General features: G+C 43.8%; 1 protein-coding gene across 7 annotated transcripts in view; it reads right to left on the bottom strand.

Moving 5' to 3' along the window:
* SLC4A10 (solute carrier family 4 member 10) overlaps positions 1 to 15746 on the bottom strand; it is a 292827-nt gene that overhangs the window by 46959 nt on the left and 230122 nt on the right. For all 7 annotated transcript variants that reach the window (XM_060257354.1, XM_060257358.1, XM_060257353.1 and 4 more), the window contains 4 exons: positions 14148 to 14322; positions 13837 to 13970; positions 11904 to 12149; positions 965 to 1070 (listed from right to left, as the gene is read on the bottom strand). In XM_060257354.1, the coding sequence (XP_060113337.1) occupies positions 965 to 1070; positions 11904 to 12149; positions 13837 to 13970; positions 14148 to 14322 (661 nt within the window). The remainder of the gene's footprint in view (positions 1 to 964; positions 1071 to 11903; positions 12150 to 13836; positions 13971 to 14147; positions 14323 to 15746) is intronic.

The following is a 15746-nucleotide window of genomic DNA, read 5'->3' as shown; positions in this document are numbered from 1 at the left end:
GCAAACAGAAAGTCCATCACAGTCCACCAAAGAACCACTGTTCAATTTTCAGTGGGTAGTCTAGTGCCTATTGGATGACTGGATTCCCATAAGAAATGTATTATTCAGCAGACCAAGGTCTTGCCCCCCCCCCAAAAAAAATTGTGTCCCTCAGTGAGTGAGCTTACTCTGAACCACTGAACAGAGATTAATTGTGCTTTAATGATTACCCGAACCTGAGGATAAATTCTAGCTTTGAACATTTAAAATGCATCAGTATAATATATGACTTCTGGTAAAAACCAGAGTCACAAGCATGAAGTCAAGTCTTCTCCTACTTCTTCCCATGGAGCGTAACTTTCTCACCTTCCTCCTCCCACTGCAGCCCCATATCCCCCAACCCACTCCCCCCAAATTGGGAGACATTATGGGGGGCATGATACAGCAGGAAAGGGGAGATGAGAAAGTTGAACTCTGTGGATAGAAATCCTTCTGCCTGCAGAAATGCCCTGCTGGATTCAGGCCACTGTCTTCTGTCTGCCTGGTCATGAACTTCCATGATGTCAATAGAGGGATATTAAACAAGGATGTCTGCAAACATTCTATTTTAACTCTTTACTATATCCCAAACATCTGGGGGAGTATTTTAGGAAAAATATGGAGCTTACATGTTCTTTTTACACAAGGCAGCTTCAGATTTACCATCTGGTAGAATTTAGGTCAAATCTGTTGTTATTTGATGAATGTCGATTTAATCTCAGTAATACTCCCTGTTAGTACACAAATAAGTTTTCTAAGCAGTGTTCTGTGGTGTAGAAGCTTGTTTTAATATGCATTAGAAACAATAAAGAATAATCTCCATTAAGTTTTATTAAATGAAAAGATAATTTTTTGCTATCGTTATTGGAAATGGTTGACCTCCTCATTATTATTTTCACAAATAATGTTTATTTTTATGATATCTTCATCTGTAATGTATACTTACTGACAAAGTTAGGTTTCCCCAAGGTACATCTGATGATGAGATATTCTTAGATTGCCAGTATTGCAAAGTTTTATTGCTGGGGTTGTCTGGCTCCACACAATCACACCTGAAAGGTAAAACGTACCTGTTTTTATATTTTTAAAGTTGAAGAGTGACAGCACCAAATTTTTGTTATGCTAAATGAACAACATAATCTTGGTTAAAGCCTAGTCTTTGCAAGTTCCCCTTAATAGTTGCATTGAACACAGAATTCCACCAGATTCATATTTTGTAACTTCAAGAACAGTTAGGGAAAACAACAAAGAGTTTATATAAACATATATTTGTGAACGAGCAAAGCCTCTAAAATACACACACGATCCCATCATTTGTACATACACATATATCTGTTGTGATTCCGGCAAAGCAGTATCTCACCCTGAAACTGAGATTAGAATTTCATTTTCCCCTTCCCCACTATGTTGTCTATATGAGCAGGGGTTTTTTTTAAAAAAGAAAAAGCCCAGCAGGAACTCATTTGCATATTAGGCCACACCCCCTGATATCACCATTGTTTCCACACAGGGCTTTTTTGTAGAAAAAGTCAAGCAGGAACTCATTTGTATATTAGGCCACACCCTCTGGTGCCAAGCCACTCAAAACTGCGTTCCTGTGCCTTCCTGCTCAAAAAACCCCCTGAATACAAGATCAATCTGCCAGGCCTTTATCATGTATGGAGGCTAGCTGTCTTCCACTAAAGCAAAATATCATGGACCTAACTGATTTCTAAAGCTGATTCTTAATATTAATTCAAAGATTTCCAAAAATGAAAATGAAATTGAATGTCGATTTCTTGGGGAAATATTAAGCTGCCTTATACTCTGCTCTTTTGAGCGAATGTGACTAGAAGTAGGTTACCAAGGCCTCAAACATGGTAGAGTCTTTCTCCAAACGTTCTACCTAGATCCTTTTCATTGGAGATACCAAAGACTGGACTTAGAACAACATTCTGCATGCTAATCAATCATGTCCTCTATGATTGAGCTAACCAGTATTAGCTGGGAAGAAATGGTTTGGAACCAGTTTCAGACCATGGCTTCAGATTCTGGTTTGGTTCATAAACCGTAATTTGTTAGAGTACATGTTGGGTTGCCATTCTTTAGTTGGGGGTGGGGGATACCCTACTTTTGTAGTTTCTTACCTGCCGCTGGCCAGTTGGAGGAAATTCCTAGAGTGACATCACCGGAAAAAATGTTGCATACCAGTGTCACCTGGAAGTGACATAGTAATGCTGGTGATGTCAGGGAGCAACACTTAGGGTTTTACCATAGAGTTTTGCCCCAGAACAGCAGCATTGCCCTCAAGGTCATCAGTGTACCTACGTCACTTCTGAGTGATGCAGGTATGTTGTGTGCAGGGCTTTTTTGGTAGAAAAAGCACAGCAGGAACTCATTTGCATATTAGGCCACACCCAGCCCCATTGCAGCAGCTTCTCCTCACCCCTTCCCTTCCCTTCCCCTCCCACCCAGCCCCATCGCAGCAGCTTCTCCTCGCCCCTTCCCTTCCCCTCCCACCCAGCCCCATCGCAGCAGCTTCTCCTCGCCCCTTCCCTTCCCCTCCCACCCAGCCCCATCGCAGCAGCTTCTCTTTGCCCCTTCCCCTCCCACCCAGCCCCATCGCAGCAGCATCTCCTCACCCCTTCCCTTCCCACCCAGCCCCATCGTAGCAGCATCTCTTCACCCCTTCCCCTCCCACCCAGCCCCATCGCAGCAGCGTCTCCTCGCCCCTTCCCTTCCACTCCCACCCAGTCCCATCGCAGCAGCTTCTCCTTGCCCCTTCCCTTCCCCTTAGGCTTCCCAATCCCCAGGTCCCAGCTGGGGATTCCTGGTTTTACAGGCTTTCCCCAGCTAGCTGGCCGGCGGGAGAAGCTCCTCCCCCACAGCCACCCTGTACCTCTAGATCTTGGGTAGGACCTGCAAATAGGTATAGTTTTAAAACGTGTGTGTGCCTTTAAATTGGAGCAGGAAGTACTTCATGGGGAAGGATTAGCAACAGCAGACCTCGTGAGAGTGCAGCCCCTCTGTTTGTTTTGCTTTCCTTTCGGACAAGTGAGTGTGTGTGTAAAAGAGCAGCGTAGCCCCTGTACTTTCCAGACATGGTTGTGGAGGCACCAGAGACTCCTGAGTTGTTCTACTCTTCAGACCAACACGGCTGCCCACTTGCGCCAGAGACAGTTAAACGTGTGTGAGTGTGAGAGAGAAAATGGGGGGAGGGGAGGGAACTCTATTATTCCCTATGGAGACATTCTCATAGGAAATAATGAAAAAGTGATCCGTGGGTATCTGGGGCTCTGTGGGGGGGGGGTGGCTGTTTTTTGAGATTGAGGCACCAGATTTGCAGCATAGCATCCAGTACCTCTCCCAAAATACCCCCAAGTTTCAAAAAGATTGGACCAGGCGGTCTAATTCTATGAGCCCCAAAAGAAGATGCCCCTATCCTTCATTATTTCCTATGGAGGGAAAGGATTTAAAAGATGTGTGGTCCCTTTAAATGTGATGGCCAGAACTCCCTTGAAGTTCAATTATGGTTGTCACACCCTTGCTCCTGGCTCCACCCCAATGTCTCCTGGCTCCACCCCCAAAGTTTCTTGGCTCCACCCCCAAAGTCCTTTGATATTTCTTGAATTGGCAACCCTACTTCCAGTGACATACGCATGTCTCAGGATGACTCTTCTCGCTCCCAGAACATCCCCCCCCCATTTCCCCGTCAGTGTTTCCAAAGAACCTGGCAACCCTACATATAATGCCAAACTATGATAAAACATTGTTTATTTCTGAACTGTCCCTTTAGGCCCTGCTACACTGTATTACACTTCTCTTTTTCTTCTTCCTAGCTGCTTTTAAAGCTCCACACTCATTTAAAAATGTACAGCTAAATATAGAAACTATAGAGATGAGTCCATGTGGGTGTACAATGTTCCACACAGGCAATTTAAAACTTAAAATTAAAGACACAGAAGCAACTGTAGGAATTTGTTATTTCTCAGAGGCCTAAGGAGATGGCCTATTATTTTTTACACTGGCTAAAAAGGAGCTGAATGTATCACCAAGCTACAACACCACAAAACAAAAGATCTGTTTCATTACAAACTTAGGCAATCTCTGTGTCTTTATTACTGGGGGGGATAATATGTTTTCATTTCATGACTAGCTGTGAGCTAGAGAATGAGAATAGGAATAAAGGCTGCTGCAAGCATATTCTGATCCAGAATTTGGTGTTTCAGTCTCCTTATCCTTTTGCGTAAAACAGACTAGAGTTTCAAATGAGTTTTATAGACACAGTAAATGCGCTTAAACAGTGCATTGTGCCATAAATGGGACATAACTTGCCTAGATTTTATACACAGAAACATTATCTTTGGACATAAGACCTATACCTCTATTATCTTGTAAAAAAAATGGCATAGGTCATAAACCCCAGTATCTTCTCCAGATAGAATAATTCACAGAGGTAGTTTTCGCACTCACCTCCAGCCGGCGCGACCCCCCTCTTCACCGTGCAGGATCTGCGCGGATTTCGCACTAAATGCCACGGAGCAGCCTTTTGCACCGGAAACTCCCGTCGCAAAAGCCGCGCAAACGCCAAACTGCCTTTTGGCGATTTACGTTTGAGCGGCTTTTGCGATGGGAGTTTCCGGCGCAAAAGGCTGCTCCGTGGCATTTAGTGCGAAATTTGCGCAGATCCTGTGCGGTGAAGAGGGGGGTCGCGCCGGCTGGAGGTGAGTGCAAAAACGACCAGAGTTCTCCAATATGACATTAACGGTGCCTCCCTCAGCAGTGTTACAGACTTCACTGATACATTGATTAGGATAGCACTATAAGACTACAAACCCTATTGTGGAAATCAGAGTCATTGACCAGAATCCCGAAGACACTATAACCCCACTCCAGTTATAGACATGGGGTTGGATCCAGACCACCTTTTGCGGTGGAACTTCCCTGGGCCCCCCACCCGCCTCATTGCAGCCCACCATTCTTCACAAAAATGCTGTTCCTGGGGGGACATGAGGAGAGTTCAAAGCAGGAACAGGGAACTGGTAGAAATTGCCAATTTAGTCCGTAGCCAACTCATGGGCAATGAATGCATCAATGTACTTTTCCATCCCTAGATAGACCACTACTCTGATCCAGCAGGGCTCTTCTTATGTTATACAGAAGCCACAGAAGATCTTGATTTGGATTAAAGTTATGGGGTGGCAAGCTGGGAGTTAACCATGCTCCATGTCATTTTCCCAACTTCAAACATTCTTCTGGAGATGCAATTCGCTCTGTTAGGGGAGAATATACATATTAAGTGTCTGTCCCCCACCAAGGGCTAAATATCAACTCTAAAGGCTGATTTAAGGACTAGAAAATAGTGCAGAGTGAGTGTTAATAAATTTTCCTACTGCACCACAGATTCCATCCACACTGAGTGGCCCCGTGGCTGCAGCTCCCCAATTGGAAAAAAAAAAAACCTTGGGAAATCTGCTAATGGAACTTATCCGGTTTGGGCCTGATGCAACTTAAAATGTACATTCAGCACTCTTGGCAACTGGCTTATAACAAAAGCCTAGTCCTTGAGCTCCCTTTTACATTGCAAGCAAGAATCTAGTCATTGCTTCATATGTGTAGCCATGCTAGTCTGTAGTAGAAGAACAGAACTCAGTTCCAGCGGCACCTTAAAGACCAAGAAAACTTCCCAGAGTATTAGGTTTCATGAGTCATTGCTTACTTCGTAAGACGCCGTAATAAACTTTGACTGATAAAAGTGCTGGGAAAATATTGTTGGTCTTTAAAGGGCTCCTGGACTTCTTCTAGTCATTGCAGTTGCTGTGCCAGGCCATGGTCAGAGGCCCATCGCCAGAGTTAAAAGGAGGTGCTGCTCTTTCCTGGCAACACTTAAACAATTACAACCTGACAGAAGTTATTCGAAGATGTCAGAGAAGGAGGTACATTATCTCTCTATCTGTTCGATTTATATGCAGAAGGAAAACTGGATTAGATTTAAATGAAAGGAGAGTGAAAATCGGTGGATGGAACATTAGCCATTTAAAATATGCAGGTAACATCACATTCCTGGCAAAAAAAAAAAAACAGTAAAGACTTGAAGTGACTACTGATGAATGTTAAAGCAGAAAGTGGCAGGACAGGATTACAGCTGCACATCAAGAAGGCAAAAGTAACGACTACTGAGGAATTAAACAACTTTTAAAGCTGACAGTGAATAAACTGAAATTGTTAAAGATTTTCTATTCCTTGGCTCCATCATCAACCAAAAGGGAGACTGCAACCATGAAATCAAAAAGAGGCTGAGACTTGGAAGGACAGCCATGACGGCGCTCCAAAAGATCTTTTAGAGTAAGGATGTGTCACTGGCAACCAAGATCACAATTATTCATACCATAGTATTCCCCATTACTATGTATGGGTGCGAAAGTTGGACAAATAAAGAAAGGGAGGGATAATAGATAAAAATGTATTGTTTGCAGGGCTTGTTTTGTAGAAAAGGCCCAGCAGGAACTCATTTGCATATCGGGCCACAGCCCCTGATGTCACCGTTGTTTTGTACAGGGCCTTTTTGTACAAAAAGCCCAGCAGGGACTCATTTGCATATTAAGCCACACCCCCTGACACCAGGTCAGCCAGAACTGCATTCCTGTGTGTTCCTGCTCAAAAAAAAAAGCCCTGGCTGTTTGCATAATTAAAGTGTGAATAATTACCATGAGCTACGGTTTCAAATAGGAGGGAAGGCAGCATGGTATAGCCCAATCTTATCAAATCATGGAAGCTAAGCAGGGTTGGCACTTGGAAGGTAGACCACCAAGGAGAAGGCTCTGCAGAGGAAGGCAATAGCAAACCACCTCTGCTTCTCACTTGCCATTAAAGCCCTTTGCTGGGGTTGCCACTCAGCTGTGACTTGAGGGAGCCCCCCCCTCTCTCTCTCTCACTCACTCACACACACACCCCTCAAATCAGCCACTTTAAAGATCAAGGCATTTTCTTTTAAAGAAAGCAGAATATTTTTGAGAATATGGATGCTGTTACTGACAATGGAACCACAGTTTATCCACAACAGCAGCATACTTTTTGAATACATTTGATGTGATGATGAAACTGTGTAAAGGGGTTGTTGTTTTTTTTGCATTTTATAACAAAGTAGGATATTACAGGTCCCACCTGGTGGCTGGCATCCCTATATTACCTGGTGGGTGGGACTGTACAGGAGCAGTGGTCCACTTAATTGGAGCTCAGAGGAGGCGGCAAATTGAGTTGGTTTTATACCACATCTTTCACTACCTGAAGGAGTATTTGAGCAGTTTACAGTCACCTTCCCGTCCTCTCTCCACAACAGACACCCGGTGAGGTAGATGGGGCTGAAAGAGCTCTGAGAGAACTGTGACTGACCCAAGGTCACCCAGCTGGCTGCATGCGGAGGAGTTGGGAATCAAACTCAGTTCTCAAATTAGAGTCCGCCACTCTTAACTGCTACAGTTTTATTTTATTGGATTTATATCCCACCCTCCCCATGAGCGGGCTCAGGGCTGATGTGGTTTATTTATGTCATTTCAGAAACAAAACAGAAAATTTTAGTTCATGATTCATGGTATATTCTATGTTTGGGATGGGATGGGCCTGCATGGATCCTGCGCCTTGCTTCTGAATCCCCTCTTTTCCATTTCCATGGGCCTTGAATGGCACAACCACAAAAGCCTCCCTGAAACCAAAGGCAGATGAGCAGCAGTGTCATTTGGCTGGCTGCATCCACTGATGTGTTCAGATTGAATTGACATGTCAGTCTGACACGAACTTGGCACCTTGAATACCTCTGAGAATGGGATGTTATGCTCCTAATTCTTAAATACATTTCAGGGACAGATTGTAATATGCATATTACTATGCCAAAAGTGCTCTGAAATTATTCAATATAATAATGGAGGAACTTCTGGTAAAGCATTATTTTTGTTAGAAAACACAACTTCACCATTCTGGGAATGTAGGGTGTTGCCAGGAGTTGGTGGGTGAGGAGGCAGGTACCGAACAAACGGCTAAACTTTACATTTTCCAACCAGATATTGTTTGTTTGTCCGCACGAAACTGGCAGGATTGAAACGCATTTCCGAATCCTGCTTTTTAAAGTAAATAGCTGTGCGTTGTTTAGCGTATGTGCTTTCATTTCATTTCTTCAGCTGTTATGAGCATTTACGTATTATGTGACAGAAAGGAGGAAGGCCATTTCAGCGAAGAAACAGAAGCAAAAGGTTCAGTAGTTATAACACAGAGCTGCACTTGAGGAATTTCTCCCATTATTTTAATCATAAAACAAAATTACAAAGAGGAACAAAGATGGGAAGGAATGGGGAGGGAAAGGAGGGTTGCCATGACAACCTATTAACAGACAAGGACAAGAGAGGAAGGAAAAGGTCACCATAATGAGACTGGAGGCCAAAAATCAGGTTTTCCTTGCATGTCAAATAGAATAAATGTTTATGTAGCCCAGTGGCCCAGACAGCTATCATTGCATTTTAGCTTATTTTTTTTTAAAATGTTCATAATTACAGCATAAACAAAAGTGTTTGTGAGATAGGTTGGAAGATGGATGTTAAAGCTTCATTTTGTGTTGTCAACAAGTATTCTTAGAATATTTACAAAGCCAAACACCATCACACCCCAATCCCTTCATATCTGAATTTCCCCTCCCTCTCCCTTAAGGATTGCCTTGGGGATCCTTTAGATGGAAAAGCAGGATAAAAACAACATAATGCTGTAAATATGAATTTATTGTAACATTTTTATCCTGATCGCAGGAGCTCAGGTGAGGACATCATTCTCCCCTGTTCCCATTTTATCAACCCAACAATCCTGTGAAGCTATAAATGAAGGGTCAAAGGCCAGTTAGGCCCTGACATTAGCGAGATAACTCCAAAGGGTTGGCTGTGTTAATCCGTTGTAGCAGAACAAAACAGAAGACCAGTGGCACTTTAAAGATTTAACAGTATGAGCTTTATTATACCAAGCCTCTCTCTCTCTCAACTCTTCCCTTCTTTTAAAACTAAAGCAAAGGTATCTATTTCTCCTGTCGTATCTGAAGGAGCAAGCTCTGTCTCATGAAAGCTCATAATGGAATATGAAAACATCACCTGTTTAACGTGCGGCAGCGCCTTTGAAATATTTACTTAGATATTCTTGCCAATGGGAACCCAAAGCAGCTGACAGCATTGTTCTATCTTCCTGTTTTGTCCTCATTAAAAAACAACAACAACAACTGTGGTAGGTTAGGCTGATACAGTGACTGCCCAAAGGTGAGTTCTATGACAGAGCAGGGATTTGAACCTGGATACGCCACATCCTAGTCGGACATTCTAACCACAAAACTCACGGAGTCAAGTGGAATCCCTCCTCTGATCATGGCCGGAAAGAACGGAGGGTGACAAGAACAGCTGAGACTAGGCTGAAGGACACCCTCCCCTCCAAAAAAAGCACAGTCCTAGCCTGGAGTCCATCCTGAACCTCACAAAGGCTGCGGTAAGGATGGGAAGAGAATTCCCTCTTCTGTGTTACCACTCCTGCCCATTTAGGGAGGTTGAATGGTTTGAGCCAACAAAAAGGTTGCTTCACACCTTACCCCTGAGTGTTGGTGTAAGATGAGAGCATAAATCCCTTAAATTCCTCCCCTCATGCAGTGGCTTGTGCTCCCACCAGTAGGTACATGACAACAACTGTTACAAAATTAACCGTCCAAACACAGCACTGTGTGCACCAGTGTTTCCAGAGCAGCCCAAGCAACTATTTTCCTTCTGCTCACAGTTCTCTGAATCAAATGCTAATATATCTATTAGAATACACATGCATGTAATAACATAGGATTAGATTGCTCTTAGGAAGGATTTACCAGACAGTGAACAGAAACCTGGCACTTTATACTGATGCAGGGCTGTTTTTTTTTTTTTTATGGCGGGGGGGGCAGGGTAAACATACCGGGCGCTTTTACATATGCTAAAAGTTTTGCAGAATGCATCTCTCTTTTATACACCTATGCCACCCTACCCCTTTCCCTACCAGGTTGGGAAAGGCCTTACATTACTGTTGGTCTTGGAGAGCCACTGCCAGTGAGGGTAGTCGATACTGACCCAAATGGACTAAGGAGTGGAATAAGGCAGCATGTTCGATGCTCAGCATGGGAGACTGAAAAATATTTCAAAGATTTCAGGTTTTCACAGCTGGTAACATCATTAGGGTTTGTAGAATCTTTCGGGCTCAAGTGCCGTGTTCTACTGGAGAAAGTTTTCCTTCCAGACGTTTCGTTCTCAGCTGCAGAGAACATCCTCAGTGGCGTTGCAGCCGGAGCAGGCACTCTGACCTTCTTGGCTGCTGTGCATTGAGTGGAACCAGGGCTGCTGGAGAGCTCCTTATCTTCACACCCCTTCCAACCCTCCTAGCAATTAACACAGAACAATGGTCACATTCAACAGCCAGTTTCCTTATCACTACCCTTCCAGGAAGCCCCACCAAACAATGGGCACATCCACAAACCAATTGCCCTTTCATCACACCCCCTCCAGCCTAGAAAGAGCAGCTCTCCAGCAGCCCTGGCCCCACTCAATGCACAGCAGCCAAGAAGGTCAGAGCGCCTGCTCCGGCTGCAACGCCACTGAGGATGTTCTCCGCAGCTGAGAACGAAACGTCTGGAAGGAAAACTTTCTCCTGTAGAACACGGCACTTGAGCCTGAAAGATTCTACAAACCCTAATGAAAAATATTTCCCACATATATTCTGCAAGAATGTATATGTTAGTCACAGATGCCTACATTTTGTTGGAATGATTCACTGCTCTTCTGTCAGGGAGCAGGTGAGAGTAGCCCTGTTTCTCTACTGCTATTTCAGGACTCAGCTATCAAGCCAGCTGTTGGTTTGTGTTGAACAAAACAATTTTTTTTTCAAAAAACCCCCCAAAAAACACCCTCATATCTGGAGGTTCTTTGTAGCCTGCGAAAGTTTCCCTTATCTGTCTTGGTTGGCAGTTGGCTGTAATGTGCCTCAAGCCAGAACAAAATCTCATCTTTGCCCATGAGGATTTTGTGGTTTTCATGTATCATAATTGAATCTCATTTGCTGATAGCTCAAGTTCCCCATTGCCTCTACCCAATAGTGACTTTCTGACTTTAACAGTACAACTTCTGAACATCCACATTGCCTGCTAGTTCCATCTCTTGGAAAGCAAATAAGTTTGAATTGTTACCATGCTGCCATTGTTTGTGCAAGAACTATAGTTTTCCCTTGATAACTTCAGCATTTGAAACTATCTGGACCCAACTTCTCTCACAGGCCTTTATTATAACAAGCTGCTACAGTCTGCATGGAGTCATGGATAGGGTTGGATTGGGAGCTGGGAGATCCAGCGTCAAAACACCACTCTGCTTTGAGCATTCATTGAGTGACCTTGGGCCAGCCACCCTCTTTCAGCCTTGCCTACCTCACAGGGTGGTTGTTGTGAAGATACAATGGAAGTGAGGAGAATGATAGTATATGTTTCTTCAGGTTACTGCCGGGAAGGAAAGCATCTAAATAAATAAATGCAGGCAACACAAAGCAGTTTCACTGTTGCATGAAGGTTGAACAGGTCTCTCCAGCCTGGAATGTGTACAGGCCACTGCACAGGTCTGCAATATGCACAAACATGAAAGTACTCTCCCTCCTGAGCATCAACACCTGCTTCTCACAGGGGAAGCACAACCCGTCACAAAGGCAACCTTTCACGTTTATAAGAACTCGGCAGAAGAGACTTCAGTCTAAAACTACCCTAAATAGACGGGCTCCTGGGTCAGACAACCAGCACAACACACGCCCCCTTCTGGTCCCTACTTCCACTAACACAGCCTTTATGTGACTCCCCCATGGTTAACTGGTGAGATCGCACTTACGAGTATTGTGTCAGTAGCTCCACACTGTTATGCATGTCGATTGGATATGTCTCGCTGAGATGAAAGAGCTTCTCTAAGGCCTCGTAAATGAAAATGATGCAGATGAGCGCTGCGAAAGCTTCTTCTGTGAACCGAGTGATGTAGCACACTAGGGAACTTGCATCAGTCGCCACAAGAATAATGCAGAGTGTGGCTGTCCACAAGCCAATGCTCGCCCGCAACGAAAGGTAACACAATCCATAATCCCTAGAAGGACAGGAGAGCATCACTTTGACGGCTGCAGAAATAGCAGAATGTTGAGGCGTCCTGGCCTACGGAAATCAACTCATTCCCCAGAGGATAACAGGTTACTTATGCTCTGTTGCCGTGCCATAAAAAACTGCTTCAGTAATAGGGTTCAGGATATTGCGGGGAAGTCTGCTAGCCTGCCCTACAATGATTTTGCTCATTCGTTTATTTAAAACATTTGTTAGCTGCCTTTCTACACTGAGAGCAAATACGATGAGCTTGGTTCAGGAAGTGCTTGCAGAAAGGCACTCTCACGTTCTTACGTAGCCATCCTGTCTGTGCTTTCTAAGAAATGAAATGAGCACAGGAAAGCTCCCTCCGTTGAAATGAAGGAGGTAGACTGCTCTTAAGAAAAGCTCAGTGTGTACATTACAGCTGCCTATCTTTGTATGCCCAGTTGTGCTAACTGTAGATTTGTGGTTGCCGCTACCTAGCTGTTCTTCTGTTTAAGGTGGCCTGCTTCCATTAAGGGGACTCATTTCTCTAGTGGCTCCCAGTTTTTGATGTAGGGTCTCTGAGGACATGAAGAGGCACTGACCTTAGAAGTTCTTAGGAGGATCTGTAAGGCTGTTTTATTTGAGATAGAATCTGAGCTGCAGACATCTTCTTGGGAGAGGATTTGTGGTGCTTTATTGAATTGTGTATGTTTTAAATCTTGCATTGTATAATGCTTTGACCCACAAGGAAAAGGCACAGTATAGAGAGATAGACGGACAGTGCATGAGAGTCTCTGAGTCAGTGGGTTAGATCTGCAACTCTCCAAGGGGAACTAAGGGTTGGATCATTCCAGTTTTTTCTATCAATTTTAGATGATTCTCCTGTCCTATGTTGCTTTGTCCGTGTTGCTTTGTCCGTCCCTTAATGGGAGCAGGCCACCTTAAATAGAAGAACAGCTAGGTAGCAGCAACCACAAATCTTAGCACAACTGGGCATACAAAGATAGGCAGCTGTAACGTACACCCTGAGCTTTTCTTAAGAGCAGTCTACCTCATTCATTTCAACGGAGGGAGCTTTCCTGTGCTCATTTCATTTCTTAGAAAGCACAGACAGGATGGCTACATAAGAACATGAGAGTGCCTTTCTGCAAGCAGTTCCTGAACCAGGCTCATCGTATTTGCTCTCAGTGTAGAAAGGCAGCTAACAAATGTTTTAAATAAATGAATGAACAAAATCATTGTAGGGCAGGCTAGCACACTTTCCTGTCAAACCTTTTCAGTGGTCAAAAAGGGGGGCCCCTCCTACCTTGTCAGTGGAAAGGCTGTTAGGATCCAATGTTATATAAGCTGTTCATATGACACACAACCACATTTATTAAGAATTCAACAAAAGAGACTTCAGTCTAAAACTATCCTAAACAGATGGGCTCTTGGGTCACACAATTAGCCCAGAGCACTGAGGATACTCGTGGCCTTGCTCCTGCCTTACCTTCACTAGTACTGCCTTTATGCGATATCCCTGCACAGCTAAAGGGGATAACAAGTTATTTGTATGTCTTCAAAACTGACAGGAAACTAGACAAAGAATTTTACACCTCCTACTACAAGGCTTGGCACTGCGTTTCAACCTTAAGCACAACTGAATATAATAATACGATGAAAGTTGGGGATACGGAGGGGAGCGGCGTCAAGGAAAACTGGTCACTTACTTGCAAAATTTGAATAATATCTTTTCAAAAACCAAGACTGGCCCTGTGCTACCTAGTATGGTAAGAGGTTGTCCACCAAAGAGTGAGTAGGCTATACCAGTCATCGATGCACCAAACAAAGATTCTATTGCACTCTGCGTGGTTAAAAAAGAGAGAGGGAAGTTATAGACTTTATTTTGGAGCCAAGGCAAATGATGCAATCTTATTTACAGCAAATGAGACGCTCAAAGGCCATATTTCTGTACGGGATGCTTACAAAACATAAACCACAAATCTCATATGTAAGGTTCAGATTAAAGCACAACACATACTATACGACCTTCAGTTGCTTCTCCCAGCAGACCGCCAAATGTGATAACGGGAGACATGCAAGCGCAGTAGAGGAACAAAAATGATGCCAGACACTGCAAGCTGAATGCATCTGTGTAGTCGCTCAAGTAGAACGGAGCTTTCCTCTTGATATCTAAAACCAGGCCCCCAAAAAGCCTGCACAGAGACGGGAACAGATATAGAAAAGACAGGTTATTAAAGTTAAAAGCTGCTGATAAATATTTCACATGCCCATTGCCATTTCCAAATGAAATTTTAAAACTGCTTTTATTTTAAGATGAAGCACTATTAAAACAAAATATACATAATGCTAAAGAGCTAGAGCTTTTGGCTGCCAGACAATCTTAGGATCTTCCGGCTACGCATGCTGCCATACAGCAGTTAATTAACGAATGTGATGAAACCTCTATAAATAACCACAATGCCCTGCCATGTGCAATGCTTTCGGCTTTGCCTGGGAATGTCACTGTAGCTTGGTTCAGGACATGAAGCTAAGCCATGGTTGGTTTTTAACTAAGGTTAGTTTGTCAAACCAGCATTTGGCTTTCTAACCATCACTCACACCCCGGTTTCCCTTGCCAAATGCTGGTTCCATTGCCTTTATTCTGCCCATGTGTCTCTATAGCTGGGCAGTGCCCGGAAACAAGCCAGGGTATCTCCCTTCATATATCACCCAAAATCATAGCTAAATCTAACTGTGGCTATTAAAGCCAATAATAGTATCCTGGTTTAACCCCAGTTAACCACTAATACTGGTGTTGCCCACATTTAGACAATCACACAAACCTTAGTTAAATTAATCCATGGGCTTGTGTTGTGTCTGAAGCATTTAAGTACCCCTACAATGACTTTTGTAAGAAAACAGGTTATCTATCTGCACCACTATTACTTTGTAAATCTCAATATGTAATTCCAGATGCCCCAACCTATGGTCAGCTTTGGAATTCTGGCACGGGGTGGTGGGCACAAGTGCAAAATGGCTGCCACAGGAAGCCATTTGCACCATGAGAAGCTCATCTTTTGCACCATGAGAAGCTCATCGATTCATGAATCTTGAGCAGCAGCAGACACTTATTTTCTTATTTTTTTTTTTATGCAAGGGCTAAAAGGACTGATAAATTTTGCAATTGCTAGCGTGTTCATAGGATCCTTATCACCGAGCAAAAGATCCAGTGTTTCTTGTGGGGGACGATTGGTTGAATAAAGGCTTAATATGAGAGCCAGTTTGGTGTAGTGGTTAAGTGCGCGGACTCTTATCTGGGAGAACTGGGTTTGATTCCCCATTCCTCCACTTGCACCTGCTGGAATGGCCTTGGGTCAGCCATAGCTCTGGCAGAGATTGTCCTTGAAAGGGCAGCTGCTGTAATAGCTCTCTCAGGGTGTCTGTTGTGGGGGGGGGGGGGAAAGGTAAAGGAGATTGTGACAACTCTGAGATTCAGAGTATGGGGCGGGATATAAATCCAATATTTTCTTCTAAAATAGTTGTCTCTCATAATCTTGAAAAAAATCTGCATTCCATCAGAGCATGAAAGGAGATATCAATCCTGTTAAGGCCAGAAGGGCAGATTCTGTCAGTGTAG

The sequence above is a fragment of the Heteronotia binoei genome, chromosome 16 (assembly GCF_032191835.1).
Source record: "Heteronotia binoei isolate CCM8104 ecotype False Entrance Well chromosome 16, APGP_CSIRO_Hbin_v1, whole genome shotgun sequence".
NCBI lineage: Eukaryota > Metazoa > Chordata > Lepidosauria > Squamata > Gekkonidae > Heteronotia > Heteronotia binoei.
Note: the sequence above shows the minus strand (reverse complement) of the source record. Positions and strands in the feature narration are given on the sequence as shown.